This window comes from Microtus pennsylvanicus, chromosome 1 (genome assembly GCF_037038515.1).
Source record: "Microtus pennsylvanicus isolate mMicPen1 chromosome 1, mMicPen1.hap1, whole genome shotgun sequence".
NCBI lineage: Eukaryota > Metazoa > Chordata > Mammalia > Rodentia > Cricetidae > Microtus > Microtus pennsylvanicus.
The window spans coordinates 101,082,391-101,105,495 of record NC_134579.1 but is presented as its reverse complement, the minus strand read 5'-3'; the positions used below and the strand labels follow the sequence as shown (position 1 = coordinate 101,105,495).

At 46.4% G+C, this 23,105-nt stretch overlaps 1 protein-coding gene across 6 annotated transcripts in view; it reads right to left on the bottom strand.

Moving 5' to 3' along the window:
• Positions 1 to 23,105, bottom strand: part of Cux1 (cut like homeobox 1) — a 324,514-nt gene that overhangs the window by 14,027 nt on the left and 287,382 nt on the right. For 4 of the 6 annotated variants that reach the window (XM_075976432.1, XM_075976450.1, XM_075976441.1 and 1 more), the window contains 3 exons: positions 22,909 to 23,097; positions 16,585 to 16,849; positions 3,757 to 12,779 (listed from right to left, as the gene is read on the bottom strand). The exons of the other annotated variants lie outside the window; for them this stretch is intronic. In XM_075976432.1, coding sequence (XP_075832547.1) covers positions 12,110 to 12,779; positions 16,585 to 16,849; positions 22,909 to 23,097 — 1,124 coding nt within the window. In that variant the 3' untranslated portion in view covers positions 3,757 to 12,109. Of the gene's footprint in view, positions 1 to 3,756; positions 12,780 to 16,584; positions 16,850 to 22,908; positions 23,098 to 23,105 lie in introns of those variants that run through there. 6 annotated transcript variants of the gene reach the window in all.

The following is a 23,105-nucleotide window of genomic DNA, read 5'->3' as shown; positions in this document are numbered from 1 at the left end:
CCTTGATGCTGGCTTGATAGGTAGGTGTGCACCACCATGCCCGTCAAACTGTGTTTGGTATTTAAGGGAAGGTCTGAGTGTCCTGCCTGCTCTTTGTAGATGCTGAGGTATCTATCTAGCAATGACTCCAACTAAGCCTTAGTCATTGTTGCTGTCCATTATACCTTAGGTTGGGAATTGAATGCAGGACTTCACATATGCTAGACAATCACTCAGCCACTGACATACCTTTCGCCCCTCACTGGGAAACTCTAGGCAGGGGCTCTACCACTGAGCCACACCCCAGCCCCTCACTGGGGGATTCTAGGCAAGGGCTCTACCACTGAGCCACACCCCAGCCCCTCACTGGGGGATTCTAGAGAAGTGCTTTGCTTCTGAGCCAAACCTGCAGCCCTTCCATTTTGGGCCCCACATGCTCTTAAAATGTTCTAGCAGGGCCAGACTCAGCTCTCTACTTCATGGGAACCATGGTGAGCAGGAGCAGACACATGTTTTGCCCTCTCACCAGTGCTGGCCAGTCACTGGGATATTCTATTAAATGCAGTGAACAGAATGAGCACAGACAGCTCTCTTGTTCCAATACACTGTGCAATCCCACAGTCCCACCCTGTATTCTGTAACTACTTTCTTGGACCATTCCAAATGCTGTGACCCTTTAACACAGTTCATGTTGCAGTGACCACCCCAACCATAAAATTATTTTGTTGCCACTTCGTAACTGTAATTTTGCTACTGTTCTGAGTCGTGATATGCAGGAAATCTGATGTATGACTCTGAAGGGATTGAGACCCCACAGGTTGAGACCCTGTATTAAGGTCTCTAATTTGATGCAGACCCACTTATCCGTAGGGAAGGCAGTATGGCCTGTTCCTGGAGGCTGGCAATGTGCCTGCAGTGGGTGAGTCTCCCAGCTGCAGCCTGAAACCTTTCTATCTGTTCTTGCCTCCCAAGCTGGTAGTTTGTAAAACAGCTCTACAAAACCACATGGAAAGTTGGGTGTCGTGGCACATGCCAGGAGACAGGAATCCTAGCACATGGGAGGTGCAGGCAGGAGGATCAGTAGTTCGAGGTCACCCTTACCTATATAGCAAATTCCATACGAGTCTGGGTTATATAAGGCTACATACTAACCTTAAAACAAACAAAAGGTAAAGTTCAGTTGGTAAAGTGCTTGCTGTCCTCAGAACCCACAATTTAAAAAAGCCAGGCATGGAGCTGGAACAATAGCTCAGTGGTTAATAGCACTGGTTGCTCTTGCAGAGGACCTAGGTTCAATTCCCAGGACCCACATGGTGACTCTCAACCATCTAGAACTCCAGTTCCAATACCCTCTTTTGGCTTCATTGGGCACCTGGTATGCACATGGTGCAAGGCATATATATGCAGGCAAAATACCCATATATGCACACACAGTAAGAAAAAAAATCTAAAAAGGGTGCAGTGGTGAGCTTGTAATCCCACCCAGGTCTGGACAGATGGAGACAAGCAGATCCTTGGGGCTCCATGGCTAGACAGTTTAGCTCCAGGCCAGTAAGAGTAACTTTAAGGGGCTGGAGAGATGGCTCAGAGGTTAAGACTGCCCTTCCAGAGGTCCCGCGTTCAATTCTCAGTAACCACATGGTGGCTCACAACCATCTGTAATGAGATCTGGTGCCCTCTTCTAGCCTGCAGGCATAAATGCCGGCAGAGCACTGTATACATAATAAATCTTTCAAAAAAAAGTTTCCGTGGGAGGGGTTGGCGCTTGGAGACAATGTAATGAGATAGTGACAACTATGTCCCTTGAGTGTCTGAATGAAACTTGGGGGCTCTTAAGGGATCTGAGGATGGCACTTGGTTCTGAACTGGAGGGTACACAGATACACATGTAGGCAAAACATATACATTAAAAAAAGAAAGATGCTGGTGGTGGTGGTGCACACCTTTAATCCCAGCACTCGGGAGGAAGAGGCAGGCGGATCTCTGTGAGTTCAAGACCAGCCTGGTCTACAAGAGCTAGTTCCAGGATAGGCACCAAAGCTACAGAGAAACCCTGTCTCAAAAAACAAAAAAAAAAAAGAGGAAAGAAATCTTAAAAAGACTTTTAATACGGTCGTGGAATATTACTTTAACTGTGTAAAGGTGTGTTACATTTGTCTATGTTGTGGAATATTACTTTATGTAAAGGTGTGTTACATTTGTCTATGTTGTGGAATATTACTTTATGTAAAGGTGTGTTACATTTGTTCATGCTGCATTTGTTTAACTATGTAAAGATGTGTGACTGAGCTAATAAAAAGCTGAATGGCCAATAGCTAGGCAGGAGAGGGATAGGTGGGGCTGGAGGGCAGAGAGAATAAGTAGGAGGAGAAATCTAGGCTCCAGAGAAAATGAGGGAGAAAGAGAGGGAGACCTGCGGCCAGGCAGGCAGCCAGGCAGCCAGAAACGCAGTTGGAAATACAGAAGGAAAGAAAGGTAAAAAACTGAGGCAAAACATCGATGAAGAGAAACAGGTTAAATTAAGTTATAAGAGCTGGTGGAACAAGCATAACATAAGGTTGGGCATTCATAGTTTCCATGTCATGATCTGGGAGCTGGTGGGCAAGTCTGTTTTTTTTTTTTTTTTTTTTTTTTTTTTTTTTTTTAACAATTACCATTTGCTGAGAAGGCTGCCAGTATGGAAATATTCCTTTTGTGTGTAAGCCTTTTATGTTAAAACTGCAGGCCTAAGGCCTGAATGTCTATGATCTTTGGAGAAGATTTCACTCTTTTAAACAGGACTGATAAGCAACTTTGACTAAAGATATCCTACCTCCCGACAGAGTTCACCTTGTCCGTTTTAACATCATCGGGTGCCCCACAAGAAACACCCTGTGATGTCATTCAAATCCCTTAGCAACCCTGAAAGATGATCCCTTCAGCACTCACTAGCTTCCCCTATTTGACTATTATAAAGCTAGACAGAGTGACACTCTTGAAGGAGCCCACCCCACGTTTGCTGCCTTCCCAAGCACCTCTTTTTCTCTTAACATTTGTGTTTAAAATCTGAATTGACAATGTTGGGACCAGCAAGACGGCTCAGTGGGTAAAGGTGTTTGCCACCAAGCCTGTTGATCAAAGTTTGACCCATGGGTGGAAGGAGAGAGATGACCCCATTAAGTTGTCCCCTGACTTCCACAGGTGACACCCATATACCACATACATATATACATATTAAATACAAATAAAAACAATCATTTAATAAACCTCAGTTCTGCTCCTACTATCTTATCCTGAATTCTTTTCTGCAGGGAAGCCAAGGATCTGGTTTTACCTGAGTTGAGGTCCCTAAAGATAACAATTCCTTAGGCTAATAAGGGTGACAACTCTATCTCTGTCCTTGTCACCCTTGACAGTACTCGGAGGTGAGGGCCACACACAGCAGCAGCAGAGGCCAGTGGTCCTCATAACATGCCTGCAGGACAGCTCACAGTGTCCCCTTATAGGGACAGACAAGAAAGGAGGTGGATGCCAGACAAGGTGGTTCAAAGATACAGGGCAGGGAGTAACACAAGCAGGCCGAAAGGCCTTCTGGGTACTCTCACTGGGTATAGGAACCTTCCAGCACCCAAATCTACTACATCCTAGGCTTCGGCCTGCATTGCCTGGGAACCATGTGACAACAGGCTACGCAGGAAGTGAATGGCGATTCTCGGGGACTCCACTGGACCCATGTCTAAGAGTCTGTTGCCATTCTTCAGGCCGGAGAAATCTTCAATAAAAACAGCCCACACGCACTTGTGTTTGTATAAAAGATATTTACTTCAATTATCACACCTAGGGTGCTAGTGAATAATAATACATGGTGTGAGCTTCGGTGATATTGCTTCTCCGTATCATAATAGGGACCGTTGGACAGTGCAGAGAACAAACATTTCGTATGGCTAACCAAAGACAAGAAGGACGACGCTGAGGGGCCGACGGGTGCCTCCCCCACCCCCACGCCAGCCGGAACCAACTCTTATTAAATGTAGAAAACAAATCGCAAGAAAAATTAAGATGATAGGAGATGGTCACAGCAACACAAGGCTTCTCAAAACTACTTGTACAAAAAAAGAGAGAGAGACACACACATCTTTTACAATTTTTTTCTTCCTCTCGCTTCTTTTTGGTCAATTAGGTCTTGGTAAGGATTAAAATTAAAAAAAAATCTGTGATTGTATTAACACACAAGCTGTATAAACACCTAAGACTTAGTGCCTGACAGAAAGAAAAAGTAAATACTGCTAAAATGTAACACATGATGGGACTGAGGAAGGGCTGACTTGTGTCTTGTGCTGTGTGTTAGTAGTCTAGAGGAGGGTGGTGCTACCCGCTCTCCTAGCAAGTAGTTATTGCACAAACGCAAAGAGCTAGGTTTCTTGTTCTGTGGGAAGGGACTCAGGGAAAACCACAAAGCTGATTCCTCCCCACTGTCAGCTTATAACAAGCTAGTCTCGAAATGCTTGAAGGTTTTTTGTCAAATGCATTCTCATGTTTCTAAAATGTCCGGCATTTTTCTGAGGCAGGGGCAGTCTCAGAGGGTGGGGAGACATCTATTTTGCGGGGTGTGTGGGGGGAGAGAACTAGGGAGACGAAGAGAGAGAAATACATAGACTAATCAAGAAAAAAAACCACCCTTGGGGAACTGGGACAATTTTATTGGAGAACTTTTACCCCCAAAGAGATGAGTGGGACTCCTCTCCCCACAATTTCGGAGAATGGGAAAAATATAGCACAGAAAAAAACGTGGACTTGACCTCAGTGGACTGTTTGGGTTTGTAAAGGCAGGTACCCGGCCCTACCTAGGGTGTGAGCAGGCCCCTAGCCTCTCCCTGGGGTGAGTCTCCTTTTAAAGTTTGCCCCCTCCCGTGAAGGTAACCACATACCCCACCCTCTGCTGAGCAAGCAATGGGGGTTTCTTGCTGCCTGTATTTCCAGCCACAGAAAATCCTTCCTCCATTTTTCATGACATGGGAGGGTAAAGGGTTCTTTCAACCCATGAACTAGGTATGTACCCTCCAGCCACATCCAGGGCTAGGAAATACCTGTTGCCTTGAAAGATGCCTTTTAACTAACTTTGAATGCAAGGAAAGACAGCTGACAATGAAAACCAAAGATGTGGCAACCCGTGGGGACCACTGAGAAATCACTTTCCAGTTCAGGGCGACAGCCTTGGCCAGACCGCCGGCCTCTTCCCTGATCCAGGCTCGCTGAACCTTCATGAACCCAGAAGTCTTAACAGAGGCTCTAGGAGGCTTTGGGGGAACTTGAACTTGGCTTTTCTGTTTTTCTCACTGCATTATAGCGCCTCTGGAAGCAATTCTCCCGCCCAGTGCTGCCTGACATGGTAACTTTGTTCATCAACTCTCAGTTGAACAGTTATATAAGTAGAGACCGCCAGTTTTTGAGTGGCTACCAGGGAGACAGGTGTCTGATTGTGCTGGAGGACTCCCTTCTGTCCCTCATACCTCCCACCTCAGTTCCCCAGACCTTTTCAGACTCTGGGGTGGGGAGAAAAGAGGTGGGGAGTAAGGGACAGTAACCACTGGAGTGACAGCAAAAGCATTCGCAACAACAACACAAAATGACAACACACTCCTGATAAGTACTTAAATGATTAACCTAATAATAAATTAGAAGAGAATAGATAGAAATATTTTTTTCTTCTTAAAGAAACATCCTTTTATAATAACCCTCGAGTACGCTGACAGATCAGTAGCAGTCGGTCTATCTCCACAAAGAGAGGGTTAAGTGCTTCAAGGGTCGACTGTGGGGTCAGGCATTCTGGAAGGTTCCCCAGCTGCTGGAACCCAGGCAGCCACGACCCAGGGCTCAGGGGCTGAGCCTCAGTGGCCAAGGTAGGCCAGCTTGCCCGTCGGTTCATGAACACACAGAACTACAGTGAACATACTCATCCACGACCTGAATCGATCCTGGTTCTAAAGCTTACTTAGGAGTTCATTTGGTGTGCAATAACGCTATCTTTTTCAAAAAGAAAACAAAATAACCCCCCCAAACAAAAGCAACAACATGACTTCCATTGCACAGAGCTTTGACACAGAGCCATCTATTAAGTGCTTCCTGTTTAAAGCAAACTACAAAAAATAAAATAAAACAAACAATAAACAAAAGATAATTATGGGTTGAGAAAAAAAATATCAAACTAAAGCAGCCCCGTGCCACTTGGATGTGTCTTGCTGAATGGTGTCCTATTTTGCCAACGGAAGTCCCAAACACTTCCTGGCACTGTGCTTCTGATATATTTTCCATAGGGATAGAGGAGTGGTATTGGGATTTAAGGCACCTTTCCTTTCTGATCACAGAAAGCTTAGTACATAGCATATTTGTGGTAGAAATTAAAGCCAGAACACTACAAAATTACAGTAACAGACTCTATTTAACATGAGCAAACTAAACCCATCTACAAAAAGCAACTCAAAGGCATTTGAAATTTGAATAACTGAGGGATGGGGCATGCACATTCATGCATAATCTAATGTCTTTCTCTCATTAGCCCCCTCCCCCTCATTCTTGGCAACAATGCTGAACTTTTCAAGTCAGCATTTCAAAGGAGACCAGGAGCTTTGGAAATGTCTTGTTAAAGCTAAATGTCACTTTGTCCAAAAATGAAAACTCAATATGCCACTGAAGGTGTGGCCATGGGATCTTTGGAGGGGAGGTGGCAGGAATGGGGTAGGGGTGGGCATGGGGGCGAAGAAGCAGGTCCTCAAGTGGAACACTGGGGAATCCTGGCTTTTCTTTGTTGTTCCTGAACTCCGTTCTGGCACTGGTTGAGCCTGAGGTCTTGGGTTGTATCTTTGCTGAGGAGCTTGTCCCTACCCTCACTTTCTGGTTAGTTTCCATCTATAATGCACTGGCAGAAGTAATGAGAACGAAATTTTCTCAAATTAGTCCATTCTCTTAGCATGCAATTTTACTGGTCAATCTGGCATACAGGACCTCTGGGAGCTGGAATCAAGCCAGTTAAAGAGTCTCAGGCCACCTGGGACAAGCATTGCCATAGTGGCCACAAAGCCTTCCCCTGAATCAGTAAAGCCTTAGAGAAACTGCAGCGGCAGCCATGCCAGGTGAATTCGATGGGGACGACAAAACTAAGTTCCCTATGTCCTACTAGGGCACTTTGGCCACTAGAGCAGGTATAACTCAGATCCACCAGCTGTCCTGGGAGCTGGTTTTCACCCACATGGAACAAAAACTAGCATGCTCTTTTGGGAAGTAAAGACCAGGTATGCATGATAGGGGAGAAAGTCCAATGGCCTTTCCTGTCCTGGAGATACTTGTGTTTGTAGAGTTCCTGGCAAGGTTGCAGGGCTAGATACAAGAGATGTGGATAGTCCCAGTTCCTACAGATGTGTGCTTATGTCCTCTGGGGATAACCTCTGGCCAAAGGAATGGCTGTGATGGAGTTTGACAGCTGTGTGGGAAGGAAGGCAGAGAGAAAGACAAGAATTTCTGAGGCTAGAGACCACCCCTGTCTACAGACCCAACAGCTGCTGGAGTTCCAAGAACAGCTGAAAGCCAAGAGAAAAATCCCTGCGCTTAGCAGACTTCAGACACCACTCCAGGACGCGCTGACGGAAGGAGGCAAAAAGCCCACCTGCCAAGCTGAGATGATCTGTCAAGCTTGCAGCCCCTGATCCCCCCTCTTCCCAGGCTACTTGCCTCACAGTTCTGAGTGATGTCAAGTGGTGAGGTAGAAGAGGACAGATGAGGGAAGACAATGAAGAAGGGACAGGAGTAACATAACCAAAGAGCCTTCAACTCCCTTGCTCTAGCCCATCTTCTCTAACAAGGATGGCTGACAGCCTCAGGGGGCTGACCTGGAATGATTACAGGTACCAGCAGCAGCACAAGCCTGTGATGGGGAGCAAACCATTGCACAGGATGCTCAGGGTCCATTGAGGCCTCCTTTGTAAGAAAACACCACTATGGAAAACAAAGCTATCTAGTCTTCTGTGGCAGGGAGGCACCTGTGGTGCAGGTCATCAGCACTCCAGCTCCCCAGTGCTTAGGCAATGCCTAGAGAGTGCCCCTTGGCATTGGATACAATGCTTCCTGCTGGACTTGCTGGACTTGCTCATGAGCTCCACAACTGAACTTGGCTCTGGCTACGGAGGCAGATGAGTTATGTGGGTAGCAATGGGCAGAGACTCTAGGACACAAGAGCCCAGAGGAATACTAGCACATAGCCCTGCTGTATTCTGGGCCATCTACCAGATGTGGCTTTAAATAGGGGGAAGAGAGAGACACTGACTAGAGGAAAGCGTAACTGGGAGACACCTGAGTTTTGCAAAGAGAAGATCTGTCCCAAGGAGGATGACAGCTGTCCTCTTTCGCCTCATTTTCAGAGTGGTGTGGCTGGAGTTCTAATACTTCATCCCAGAGAGTCTGCACTGATTCCAACCCAGGATACAGTCATAAGCCACTTGTGATATTTTTCAGGTGGCTAGCTAAGAAAATAGTCAACTTCAACTAAGTGCCTTTTTTTTTTTTTTATAAGAGAGAGGTCTAGTAGACAGAGATCAGACATCTCCACTGACTAAAGTTTCAGGGAAGAGGTGACTGGGAGCCAGGTCAGAGTGGAAGTAAGTGGGCAGGAGTCTAAGAAACCTACATGCCTACTACTTCGGATGCCACAAGGGGTCTTGGACATGAATAAAGAGGCATCAAGGGGCCTGATGTGAACACTGATTTTATGGTGGGCTCCCACTTAGCCAGCTGGATAATGGCATGATAGCTAGTTAGGATTGCTGCCTCTAATTAAAGAGAAAGGCATTTAGAATGAGCAGTGGCTTGTGATGAAGTGTTAGTGTTTATATGGAACCATTCTCCCCTGGGGGAGAAGCACACTCAGCTTTGTAAGCTGAGAGAGTGTAAAGAGGGTGGTTGGCTGCCTGCAGGAGCTACTGCTTGGATCTCCAGTCAGCGGAAAGTCATCACACGAGGGAGCGAGGGAGCGCTGTTCAAGGCACTTGAATATTGCTTTTCAAGATGAAAGATGAACCCTTGGACTCAAACTGGGAAGGGAAGGAGGATCTGATGAGGAGGGAGATGTAACCCCCGCAGGTTTCTGTGTTGTCTACTAGCAATTCTCAGAAAGACTACAGACAGTGCTAGCTTAACCCCAAACCCCATCAAGTTGGGATCTCAATTAAAATAATAATAATAATAAATAAGAGAAAATACAAATACAGAACTCAAGCAAAAACCTAACCAAGTGATTGTATCGAGCACCCAGATGGAGGTCTGGCACAAGAGACAGAATGGAAATCAGTAAGAACCTAGTTAAAGAAACAAAAATGACTAACTTGCTTGGAAGAGCCAAAGGCTGTCTTAGACTGCTACTGTGTGGCCTCCAGGATGGAACAGAATTTGACTTCCATTTCCTCAAGATCTAACACTGGTTAAGTAACAGTCACGCCTTTAAAGCGAACACCCTACCCTCTTCAGTCCTGCTAACTCTGCTTCTCATCCTAGTGAAAATGAGCAGTTTAAGGTCCATCACCCATGATGACAGATTCCCTCAAGGGTTTTGTGGAGGGGGTACCATGATCCCACCAGTGACACTGCTCCATGTCCCTAATGGGTCCCTGGTGTGAATGAGCTCTTCCTCACTCAATATCCCTGCACAGAGCCTGGTGTGACTCAGTTTTCTCCTTCTGTCCCTTCACTGTGAATTTTCTTCTCACTGAACCAGATCTCAAGTGCAGAAGACCATACAAAGACAGAACAAAGGGGTCTATCTCCCAGCCTCCTAGAGCCTCCTGGAAACTTCTCATTCATGAAAAGGCATTGTTTTTAGTGTCGTGACTCTTATAGTTTGTGAAAACTCCAACTAAGGGCTTGCAGCTGCAGGTTGAAAGACTGTGAATGAAAATATATAAGCTCCAAACATCATGCAAGAAATGTGGTTTCACATCTGACAGTCAAAGCCTACAAGCTAAGAATAACAAGCACACTGAGGTGTAATAGCGGGAGATACTTTTAAAATTAGAACTCCCTCCCACCCTCCAAAATAAAAAAAAGTACTATTAATTAATTAAACTTAAGAAATAATGAATGCACCATTAAAATGTCATCCAAAGATGTTGACCTAAGACAAAAGTTTCAATGATACACAATACGGTCAAAAAGTTTTCAATCAGTAATATACAGTATGACAGCTACATCTTGTAAATTATACCCAATACTGCCGGCAGTCTATCCCTCTAAAGAATATTTGCCCCTTTCATCCCTTCCTAACAATCAGATAATAAAATACAGCACCTATAAATAAGCAAAAAAAAATATATATATATACCGAAATCATCTATTGTTAGTTTAAAGGTATGGCAATAAGGAGTCTAAATTAGCAAAACCTGTAGAAGCCATGACTGATAAACCAGCTTATTGAAAAAGGTGGCAGTAATGCACTCTATGTGTGCACAGGTACTTAAGAAAATACACAGACGTATAAAATTGCACACACACACACACACACACACACACACACGCACGCACACTCTCATCCACCTCTATACTCACGCATATACACATAGACAATGGGAGGAATCAAGAGACAAGTTAGACTTTTGATTTGTACTTAGACTGCCCTAAACTGTGCATTAAAAAACAGAACAAAACAAAACAAAACTTGTGAGAGGAGAAAAGAATGAAGGGCCAATGGTCTGGTCTGGAATTGAAGTGTCACCATTTTGGTGAGTTTGGGCCGTTTCTATAGGGATGGAAATAGAGCCCAGACTGCTGCGTTCTCTCTTCTGCAGGGAAGGAAGCTTCCCACGAGTAGATAGGGTTATCAGTGCTTGTGGTGGGAAGGGGACGGGGAGAAGAGAAAGAAGAGAGAGCGAGCGCATGGATGCGTCAGCCCTGCCCAAGCCCAGGAGCATCTTCTCCTGGAGGCTCAGTCTGTCAGGTGCCCTGGAAAGTGGCGTGAGGTGAGGTGCCTTCTGTGCCAACGAAAGATGAACAGACAGTTGCCTGCACACGGAGGGACTAACTGCTGTGACCTTGCGGGCCTACATTTTCCTTCCTTCTGACGTTTGCACATGAGCAAATGTGCCAACACAGATGCAGACACCATAAACAAAATGAACCGGTACATGCTACAGTTCTAACTTGTCTCCTAAACCTCCGAGATATGAGGTCTGATCAGCGTGCTCTGCGGTTAGAGGTTAAAAAGCAGATTATAAAATACCTAGATTCGGATCTTTCTTTTTGTCCTGATTTGGCCTAGAATGGAGTGTATTAAACAAACTCTGGCCAGCAAAAGCCCAGAGTCAGTTAAAGCTATGGATCAATGTGCACTACATGTCAGGATTCTATTTACGTACAAGAAAACACTACGTCAGCTACCACAAAATCAGATATTTTTCCTGATGTGACTTTTCTTTTTTTTTCTTTTTGTTAAAAAATATGTGGAGTAAATGTGTTTTATTTTAATTCAAAGTTTCAAACAAGAAGATTCTTTTCTTGAAAATATTTAGGAATCCAAACTAGTGTGTTTAGAGTCGGTTTGACTGTGCAATCTCTTAGTGGCAACTGAACAGCTACAAAAACTTTCTTTTTTAATTTTTCTGAAAAATCCCCCCTTCCTGGTTTAAGAAGATAATAGTGTATTATCGCTCTGAAGCCATTAGATGGCAGATAAAAAGCCCCCTTTTAATATGTGGGTTTGATTTTTTTTTTTTAAAGCCCACACGAAAGAGGAGGGCACAAGGCAAAAGCTGTATAGAGTTATTCCAGAACCTGTGGAAATCACTTAGGGCAATTAAAAAAAAAAACACTTCAGGGTACAAAAAAGCTCGACTACACATTTCCGTTTTCTTCCTTGAAAACACGACATAGATTGGGCTTAATGCTCCTTTGTTTTCTATATGCACCTTGGCCTATGGCGATTTTGCCCTGTGGCCCGCAGGGCGGAAGTGCGCAACACGTCCAGGCCTCGGGTCAGCACCGCCCTCCACGCACCCGCCTGCCCCAGCCCACTACTAGCCAGTGCTGACTAGGCCTGGCGGGGACCTGCTAGGCGCAAGTAGGCCTGGCTAGGCCCGGCGAGGCCCTGCTGATCAGGCCCAGAGGCCCGGCGCCCTCAGAACTCCCATTCAATGGGCTCCTCCCGGCTGGCAGCCTTCTCCAGGCGGTGGATGATACTGTTCAAGTTTGCGGCCTTCTTTTTGCGGACCGGGTTGTCCCGGGCACCCGCCGCCTCAGGCAGGCCGAAGAGGCTCTGCAGTGAGCTAGGCCTTCGTGCAGGCGCGTTGGCGGGCGCGCTGGTGCTTGGCAATGCAGAACTCCTCTCTGCAGGGCCCGCCCTAGCCGCCCCAGGGGCCTCGGTGGCCGTCGCAGTGACTGAGGTAGCGGCGTCCTCTCCGGCCGCGGGTGCGGCGAGGTTTGGCACAGGCGCCGGAGTGTCGGCGAGGCCTTCGGGCGGTGGCCTAGGCCGGCCCGCGTCTTCACCGTCATCCTGTCCTGGGGTCGCCGAGGATAGTGGCCGCGCCTTCGCCTTCTCAGCAGGCTGCGTTGCCTCTTCCTGATCGGCCGGGGCTGCGGCCACCTCTGCTGGCCCTCCCTGAGACTTGGTGGCTACTGTGGTGCCACCTGGCTCCTCGACATCAGCCGCCTCCACACCATCACAGCTGTCACCTTCTGAGCTGGGTGCGACGCGGCCACTTCGGGCCGAAGGTGAGTCGCTGGCACCGGCCTGGCCCTGGCTTCCGGCTTGAATCTCCTCAATGAACAGTTCTCTGCGGATTCGAGACCTGCAAGACACAAGCGAAGGCCCTGTGAGGTTCCTGTGCACAGGCCCGGCTTTACTTCTGTGCACATCACCTTCTCTCTACCACATACTTAATTTTTTTGAGATAAGATCCCTTATCCCAGACTAGCCTTGGATTTGTTAATTAGTCACGAGTGACCTTGAGTTTCCAGTCCAGCAGCCTGCATTTCCCTAGGGCTGGGGTTCCAAGTGTGCACCACCTTTCATGGTTTACATGGCTCTGGGGAAAGAAGTCAGGGGTCTGAGCATGTGAGGGAAGCACTCCATCAACTGAGCTACATTCCCAGCCCTATTTTAATTTTTGAAACTGGGTCAGGATAGTCTTGATTTTGGCTCACTTAGTCTGGCCTTGAACAGAGGATCCTCCTGTTCCAGCCTCCAGAGGACTGGAATTCCATGGTGTAGTTACTGGCTGGCCCATTTCTTCCAGCTCCATCTTATTCTGATGGTCCATTAACAAGCTGCTTCTACTGTGTTGCAGCAAGCATGTTCCTGGCATGTGATCATATTCACTGACTAAATAAATGAAACTTCGTTGGAAAGCCATTTATTGGATGTAACCCAAGGTGGGAATCTTGTAACTTCAGCTCTGAGCCAGAGACTTCTGTCAGGCCTCTACCCAATGGTGTATTTTCAACTGATTCCCTTCTCTGAAGGGAGCAGACTCAGTGGGGAAGTCAGTTGATTAAGAAGGAAGGAGACTAAATATATGCTTTTATTATATCAAGCCTAAAAAAATGTGAATGGGTATTTTGCCTGTATATATCTGTGTGTACCACATGTGGGCCTGGTGCCGTTGGAGATCGGAAGAGTGTGTTGGCTCTCCTGAAACTGGAGTTACAGACAGTTGTGAACCGCTATAGGGGTGCTGGGAATCAAACCAATGTCCTCTGGAAGAGCAGCAAGTGCTCTTAACTGCTAATCTATATCTCTCTAATCCCTGAACCAAGTGTGTATACATACATACATACATATATATATATATGTATATATATATATATTTAGTTTTTCTTTGAGATAGGGTCTCACTATATAGCTCTGGCTGTTCTGGAAGTCACTATGTAGACCAGGATAGCCTCAAACTCAGAGATCTGCTGGCCCCTGCCTCCCAAAGGCCACCATGCCTGGCTTAACTAAGTTTCTCTGTGTAACAGTTCTAGTTGTCCTGGAACTCGCTCTGTAGACTAGGATGGCCTCGAACTCTCAGAGATCTGCTTGCCTCTGTCTCCTGAGGGCTGGGATTAAAGGCATGCGCCACTACTACCCTACGGACTTTTAAATTTTAAGACACGGTCTTTCCAAGTTTCCATTGAACTTACTCTGTAGCCCAGGCTGGCCTTAAACTGTAAACCTTCTTTCATTAGCTTCCTGAATAGCTGAGGTTATAGACCTGTCCTAGGCTTTATTGAGGGGATGCGGTTTGGCTCAACATATGAGAACCTTGGGGCAGTTGTTTACCTGGTCCATAGTTAAATGTTTTTTCTAGAGTGAAAATCAGAACCTCATCCTAAAAGTTCATTCATTCATTTGTTTATTTATTGAGACTGGGTCTCTCTACACAGCTCTGGCTGTCCTGTAACTTACTATGTAGACCAGATTGGTCTTGAACTCATAGAACTCCACTTACCTCTGCCTCCCCAGTATTAAAGGCCACTTTGCCCAGCTATTTATTTATTTATTTATTTATTTATTTATTTATTTATTTATTTATTTATTTATTTAGTATACAATATTCTGTCTGTATGCCTGAAGGCCAGAAGAGGGCGCCAGACCTCTTTCAGATGGTTGTGAGCCACCACGTGGTTGCTGGGAATTGAACTCAGGACCTTTGGAAGAGCAGGCAATGCTCTTAATCACTGAGCTATCTCTCCAGCCCAGCTTTTTAAATTACATTTCCTTATTTTGTTTGGGCGTGTTACCTGCATGTATGTACGTGTACCACATGCATGCCTGGTGCCCATGGAGGCCAGAAGAGAGTGTTAGATCCCAGGAACTGGAGTCACAGATGGCTATGAGCCACCATGTGGGTGCTGGGATCTGAACCTGGGTCCTCTGGAGGAGCAGCCAGTGCTCTACTGCTGAGCATCTCTACAGTCCCCGTCCTGAAGACCTTAGAGCTGTGAGGTTCTGATAGGTCCCCAGGAAGATCCAGGCATAACAGCTTTCCTAGGGTAGCTTCGGGAACTTGGAAACTGGAGGCCCAGTCCCTGGTGCTGTGATGGGAAGGTGGCTCTGCTCATAATCAGTTTTCAAGCCTTGTGACATCAAGGATACCAGTGGGGTGAGCACCCAGTTCTGTTCTGCCCAGTCAGGAGATGACAGGTTAAGTGGGTAGCTATGCTAAATCTTATAAATTGCATGCAAGTATGTCTTTGCCAATTACTAGCTACACAACTAAGATAAATAAGTGTGGGCTTTTGAGTTTGTTTGCTCTCAAGCTTCTTTCTCAGACAAGGCTTTAGTATGTAGGCCAGGTTGTGCTAGAACTACTACCTCGGCCTCCCGAGTGCTAGGTTTACAAGTGTGTACCACCATGCAAGTTCTTACAGGACCTTTGGAGTGAGAGAAGGCAGAGGTGAATGGGCTGGATGTGGCAAAAGGGTAGTACAGGATCTCTGACCTTATACACCAGCCTCCTTAGAAGGTGTATAGGACTTTTCTTGGTAAAATACAACTAGTGATCTGGAGCTTGAGTACTGGTTGGAGGACATACACTTATCTATTTACTTTTGGAGATAGGGTCTTAACTCTGTATCCCAGACTAGACTCAAACTTTCCATCCTTCTGTTTTTCTAGATACTGGGGTTAAAGGTGTGCAGCACCATGCCTGGCATTATCTTCTAAATTTTAGCTTATTTTCTTGAGTGTAAGTGACAGAATGCAGGGCCTTCTACTCAGCAGCTACACCACTGCAACCTCAGAGTTAATTTCTAGAAAAGCTGTACAGAAAAGAATGTTTGGGAGGGATAGGGAATTTAAACAAGGTCTTGTCCATGCTAGGCAAGGGCTGTACCACTGTGCCACACCCCCAGCTCCTCACTGGATTTTAGACAAGAGCTCTATTGCCAAGTCACACCGGAACCTAGGCCAATTCTCAATTATCTGTTCATGGTTTATTTTCTCTTTGTATGTGTGTTTGAGGTACGTGTGGCAAAGCCACATGCCATGTGTGAAAGTCTGGATGGCTTGCAAGAGTCAGTTCTTTCCTTCTGTGTGTGGGCCAAGGATCAAGTTTAGGTAGTCAGCTTGGTGGTAGGCATCTTTACCTGCTGAGACACCCTACCAATTCCTAGCTTTTAAAAAAAGACCCTTAGGGCTGGATGTGGTGGTACAGGCTCTTGATTTCAGTTCTTGGGTTTGAGGCCATCCTGGCCTATGTAGCAAATTCTAGGCCAAACAAGGCTATGTAGTAAGACACTGTCTAAAGTGATGATGCTACCACTGGCAAGATGGTAGGCATATAGAAATAGAGATAGCAACAGATAGAGGCACTCTGCACAGACATCTGACAAACTGAGTTCCACTCCAGAAGCCCATAAGGCGGGTGGAGAGAACTGAAACCTGAGAGTTGTCCTCTAACCTTCAGTCAACACAAGCATGCACAAATGCACGCACATGCACAATAATAAAGTTTCCTCAGTTCCCAGAGGAACTGTAGCCTCTTTACCCAGCTGTTCACATTGTACAATGTTTTGGCCTTGGGTCTGCCTCCAGAACCAAGGGCCACACTGTGCTCTGTTGGGTGTGTTCTCATGGTCTAGGCTTTGGAGCTCTTGATAGGGCTCTACCTGTAATTATGGAACCAGTTGATGACGGTGCTGGTCTTCAGGTTGAGTTGTGTGGCAAGCTCCTCGATTGTTTTTGGTGACGGATATGGCTTCTGCTGATATGCTCGCTTCAGCGCTTCTTTCTCCTCGGGCGCCAGCACCACTCGAGGTTTCTTCAGCTGGTGTTGTGGCTGAGGGCTAGCGCCTTGACTGTAGTCAATGCCCACAGAGGGGGGCTCACAGGGCTGGCTGTCACTGACAGAGCTGTGTCGCCGCTTCATGTAGGCTGTAGGGAGAGAGAGTGAGCAGGTGAACTTAGGGATAGCTTGGAAACCAGTTCAAAGCCTCAGCTCTGGGAACAGAGCAGGATGCTGAAAAACCTGTAGGCTGAGTATGGTGGGACAACATATGCAGTCCCAACAGTGAGGAAGCTGAGGCAGGAGGATCATGAGTTTGAAGCCAGTCTGGGCCACATACTGAGATGTAGTGTGAAAAAAAGACAAAAACAAAATAGCTGGGGTATAGCTCAGGGGTAGAGTGATTGTTTAGCATATATGATATCCTGGGTTTGAGCCCTAGCACTCAAAACTAAATCTAACACCACCTCTAATAACGCCCTGCAGTGGAACCATACTGTCTGTCCTCAGCAGATACTGAGGCTCACTCTGATGTCATGTGAGGTCCCAGTTATCTCTGGCCAACCTGACAGTTAAGGGCTGCGGAAAGATCCAGCTTGATGAATACACTGGTGGCAGGGACACTTGGGGTACCTGAGAGGGGCACTAATGGAGGTCACTGGACAAAGCTTGGAAAGGGCTGAGAGACTTTCCAAGAGAGAATATTCCAAGGTCATCTTGAAGCATGATGTTGGTTTATCTAGAAAATATAGGCTCTGGCATAGAAGACAGTAGAAGACTGTAACTGCCTGGGGAGATGGCTCAGAGGTTATGAGCACTTGCTGCTCTTCCAGAGGTCCTGAGTTCAAACCACATGGTAGCTCACAACCATCTATAATGAGATCTGGTGCCCTCTTCCGGCAAGCAGGCATACATGCAGACTAACACTGTACATATAATAAACAAACAAATAAAGTTTGAAAAAACAAAACAAACACAAAAAGAAAATGGAAATCTAAACTGAGGTGGTGAATGCTTATAATCCTAGCACTTGACAAGTGGAGGCAGGAGAATTAGGTAGGTGTTCAAGTCATCTTTGGCCTGGACTATGTAAGACCCTGACAAGAGAAAAAGAGTAGGGAAAAGAAAGAAAGAAAGGAAAAGAAAGACAGAGAGAAAAGGAAGAAAGGGGAAGGAAGACAATAATAATGGAAGCCAATGACTGAGATAAAGGTAATATCAAAATGGAACCCTAACAGACCCCAGCATGGTGTAGGAGTGTCTTCTTTCTATGTGTTGCTTTCATTGATCGAATAAAGAAAACTGCCTTGGCCTTTTGATAGGGCAGCCCTTAGGTGGGCGGAGTAGACAGAACAGAATGCTGGGAAGAAGGGAAGTGTGGCAGATGCCATGATTCTCCTGCCCAAGACGAACCCTGGTTAGACTCATGCTGGTAAGCCATAGTCAAGTGGCGATACACATTAATGGAAATGGGTTAATCAAGATGTGAGAGTTAGTTAATAAGAGGCTAGAACTAATGGCCAGGCAGCAATTTAATTAATACAATTTCCATGTGGTTATTTCAGGGGTTAAGCTAGCTGGGCGCTGGGAATGCAGCCCGCTCCTCCTCCTTACAACACCAGCACATCAGCACATCACCACAGGAGATTTCCAAGGAGAAGCCAAAAAGGGCCCAGAGGGACAGTTAGAGGCTATTGGTCCTATAGAAAGGGCTCAAGAACCTTGAGGGGACAAACTGACAACAGCATCTAGCACCACAGGGAGGAATGTTAGGAAGGACTAGACTGGACTTTGTACTTGGTAAATATGGGGGAAAATAAAACCCATAGAACACAAGAGGATACGTGGTATTGGGCGGGAAGGAAGGAAGCAAGGGTGGCCAGTGAAGTTGCTATCTGTGTTGGGAGGCTGAACTACAAAAATAGGCAATTGCTCTGGGGAGACTGAGGCGGAAGAATTTTTGTCAGTTCAGGTTCATGAGGGGTTACACAGTAAGACCTAGTCTTAAAAACAAGGAAGGGAGGGAGGGAGGGAGGAGAGGAGGGAAAGAAAGAAAGGAGGAAAGAAGAAATGAAAAGCAAAGACGTGACTTCTAGAGGGTAAGTGCAGGGCTAGGAGTGACTTTTTAGTGAGTAAGTGACATGAGTGTGGCTCTATGGTAGAAAATAAACTTACTGCAGCACACTGGCTCTGAGTTCGGTCCCAAACTGTTCCTCACAAAGATAAGGAACAAATTCTAAGTGGGGGAGAGAGGCTATGGAGAAAGCATTGGGGAGGAACCCAGATGGCTAGACTGAGGCAGGATCCTGAACCTGGAATTGGAAGGACAGTTGGAAACAGCGATCGGGTCATGGGATAATGGTAGTACCACTGATGTCTTTCTATAGGAGGCTATGGGGAGGGCCATCAGGCCTGTGGAGTAACACTGAGGACCCCACAGAAGTTAAAGGCAGCAGTCTGTTAGAGGTAGTCCAGAGGCACTTAACAGCCTACGGGGGACAGAGGAGTGTGCCTGGAGCGCAGCGCTAGCAGGAGTACTCAGGGTTGGAGGAGTGGAAGATACTTGGCGAGAAGAGGACCATAACCAGAGAAGTAGAAGGGGATGCCAGAAATCCAGGGGACCCATCCTGGGTAAGTGGAGCAAGAAGAGAAATAAAGGCAGGATATAAGATGGCTGGGGAATCAGGAGTCTGAGTTTAGGATCTGGAAGGTGGAAGAATTTGGTTTGGTAACAAAGTCAGCCCAAAGTTGAGGAGGAGTTCTAAGAACTTGATACCTGGGTGCTGGACTGAAAAGAAAGATCATCCATGTGGGACATTTCCTGGCTGACACAGGACAAGGGCATGGTCAAAAGCCATTGGCTTATGAAAATGTAAAGTGATTGACAGATGGTGCAGACAGGAGTTTTTCATATATGAAGGCAGGATGGCGATGGATCCGGAGGAAGAGATATTGCTTAAGGTGTACCCTGAATGAACATGTAGGTATACGGGGGAAGCGCAGTGGTGGAATTGAGGTCCTGGGATGCTGTGTGGGCTCTATTGTGTGCCTCTGTTATAGCAGACAGTGCTTGGAGCCACAAACCACTGTGATTGCTTTAGCAAGGAATTGGTCACACTACTCATCTCCCCATTCCTGCCATGTGTGTGTGTATGCACATGTATACATAACACATGTGGAGGCCAGAGGACAACCTCCAGCAATGTTCCTCAGGTGTCATCCACCCTAATCCCTTTTTAAATTATGTGCATGTGTGGGTGAGACAGGGTGGGACAGTATGTAGCATGTGCAGTGCTAGTGACGTCAAATTCCATGGGTCCTGGGTTACAGGTATCAGCCATAAGGTTGCTGGGAACCGAATGAGGTCCTTTTTAAGAGCAGCAAGTGCTCTCAGGCACCGAGCTGCTTCTTCAGCCCTCCCTTTCTTTTAGTTTTGAGACAGAGTCTCTCATGGGTCTGGCACTCATTGAATAAGTTAGGATGGTTTGCCAAGGAGCCCCTAGGATCCACTTGTCTTTCTGACTCCCTTGTGTTGGGATCACAAGTACATGCCTGTCATTTTTTTTTTAAAGGACAAGGTCTTTCTATATACTGGTTGTCTTGGAATTTACTGTGTTGCTATGTAGACCAGGCTGGCCTTGAACTGCAGAGATCCATCTGCCTCTGCCTTCCTGTTGGGATTAAAAGCAGGCGTGACAACATACCCCACTTTATTTTTATTTTTTAAATAAAGTGTGTTCCAGGGCTGAAACTCAGGTACTCTTGCTTGCAATGAAGCACTTTATTGACTGAGCCATCTCCATTTCTCTCAATATCTAGTCCTGGTTATCATTTGTAGCCTAGGGTGGTCTGGAATTCATGGTCCTTCTGACTCAGTTAATAGAATGCTGGGATTATAGATATATGTCTCCATACCTGACATTTTAACAGAATACAAGTTAATCATTCCCACTTTTTGCATAACTGCCTGCTTCTTCTGTTTCTAACTCTTGTTCTCTGGAGAGGTTGGTATTTGCATCGTCCTTGGTTGCAAGAAGAGAGCTTTATGCTAGGTAGTTAGTGAACTCTACCTACTATTTTATCACCAGGAAACTATTGGGAAGGTACATCCTGGGGGCTATGGATGGGGATCAGTAGAGGATTCTATTCCCAGCATTGCATAAGCCAGATGTGGTGGTGGGTATCTCTAATCCCAGCACTCCAAAAGCTGAGGCAGGACCACTAGGAATCCAGGATAGCCTAGCCTGGGCTACCTAATAAATTGGGGGGGGGGATATTATGATCAGGAGTTCAAGGTCACTTTTGGCTACAAGAGACTGTCATATATATGAGAAAGAGATGGAGAAGGGAAGAGGGGGGTGGTGAGGTGAGGAGAGCCAACCTCTAGATTAACAGTTCTCAACCTGTGGGTCACAACTCCTCTGGGGGTGGAATGACCCTTTCACAGGGGTCACCTAAGACCATCAGAAAACACAGATATTTACATTATGGTTCGTAACAGTAGCAAAATTACAGGTATGAAGTAGCAACAAAAATAATTTTATGCTGGAGGGGTCACTACAGCATGAGGAACTGTATTTAAGGGTTGCAGCATTTGTAAAATTGAGAACCACTGTCCTAGATACTCAGGAAGTGACAGTCATCACAGGCACCAAGGGGAGGACCAAGCAGTAGCACCTGCTGTGTTACTGACAGGTCAGGTGCCCAGTTGCCTGAGAAGGTTAGTGAAGGCTTCCCTATCTAGTAGCTCCAGTAAATGGCTTAATAGCCATTCTAGGGACCTTGGATGCCCCAAGGTGTGGGCTCCATGAAGACAGTATCACTTTTGTGACACAAGATGGCACCAGAGCCCACGTGGAGGAAGCTGGAGGCATGGAAAGCCTGGAGTATCTAATCTGGGGTGGGGAAGGGGAAGAGGCTATAAAAGAGCCTCTTGTAAATGTCTGAAGGGACAGGGTTCAAGGTGGCCTGGTATCATACCTGCGGTGGCTGGTCTTGGCTTTGACAGGAGTGGGGCATTTAATATTATCTGGGTAAGTACTGGAAACTGTTGGAACTCAGCAGCACTGTTTACTAGCTTCTTTTGCTTGTTTTCTTATTCTTGAGCTAGGGTCTCACTAAGTTGCTCAGTCTGGTCTACTCACTCTGTAGAGTAGTTCTGATATCCTCTTCCCTTCTCGATAAGATTTCCTCAGGCTTACTGTGTAGCAAAGATGACCTTAAACTCCTGATCCTCCTGTCTTTATTTCCAGAATGTTGGTGATGAAACCCAGGGCTGTGTGCATGCTAAGAACTGGGCTATAGCCTATGCTCCTGTTTCAGCCTCCCATGCCCTATTCCTGGCTTGTCTATTGTTTCTTCATAGTATTCTCTGTGTTTTTTTGCAAGAAATTTAATACAGTAAATTAAAAAATTGGGAAGTCATTAGGCTTTCCAAGTATGTGGTGTTGCATGGAGCTACCCTGGAGGCTATGGCCTGAATCACACCTTAGGATGGGCCACATTCCAGTTGAAGTGGCCCTTGATGGGTGGAGAGCACACTGCTAATAGAGGCATCCTGAGGTCCCAGTGTGGCAGACCATTGACATAATGGTACCAGCAATGGCAGCTCTTCTCCCAGCTTTCCAGGGTCAGGGACAGAACCCAGGGCTTTCTACATGCTAAGAGAGTACTCTACCACCCAGGCTAGCCCCAGCCTCCTCTTTACAGGTATGTACTATCATGTCTGGTTCAAGTACTTTCTTTCTTGTAAATACAAGAAACCCCCAGTACTGGAGGTTGAACCCAGGCCTTCTACATGCCAAGTAAGCATTCTATAAACTAGTTACAATCCCAGCCCATCAATATACATATCTTAATGAGCTCTTCACCATCTTCACAAGCCTTTAGCCTGAGGTACACACACAGAAGATGATGTAACAGATGTAGTAAGTGAGCTAAAAGGCAGCCAGCAAATGAGCCATTACCACAGACTGTGATGTGCTCAAGGGTCACAAGATCTTTATTTATAGACTCTTGGCCCCAAAGAGGGACAAGTCTCCCCTGTCCTTTGAGCTACTCATTGGCTGTACTCGCCTAAACTAAGGTGCCCTGCTTTACAGAGTCCTGATCAGGATGAGGGACCCATGTCCCTCCATCTCTGTGGAAAGACTTCCAGGAAGGATGTGTGGGAATGATGGTGCCTGGGTGGCAGAAGGTGGGCAGGTACCTTTTTTCTCCATCCGCTTCATGTCCATCAGCTTCTCCACGTTGTTGGGGTCGTTCAGCCATAGTTGCATGCGGACAAAGGGCTCTCGTCCTTTCAGACTGAGCTTATGCCAGGGCTTTGGGCGGGCAAGGAGGTCGGAGACAGAGCCCTGGGTGAGCCCCAGGATGGTCTCCCCAAATAAGCGCTGACCTGGAAAG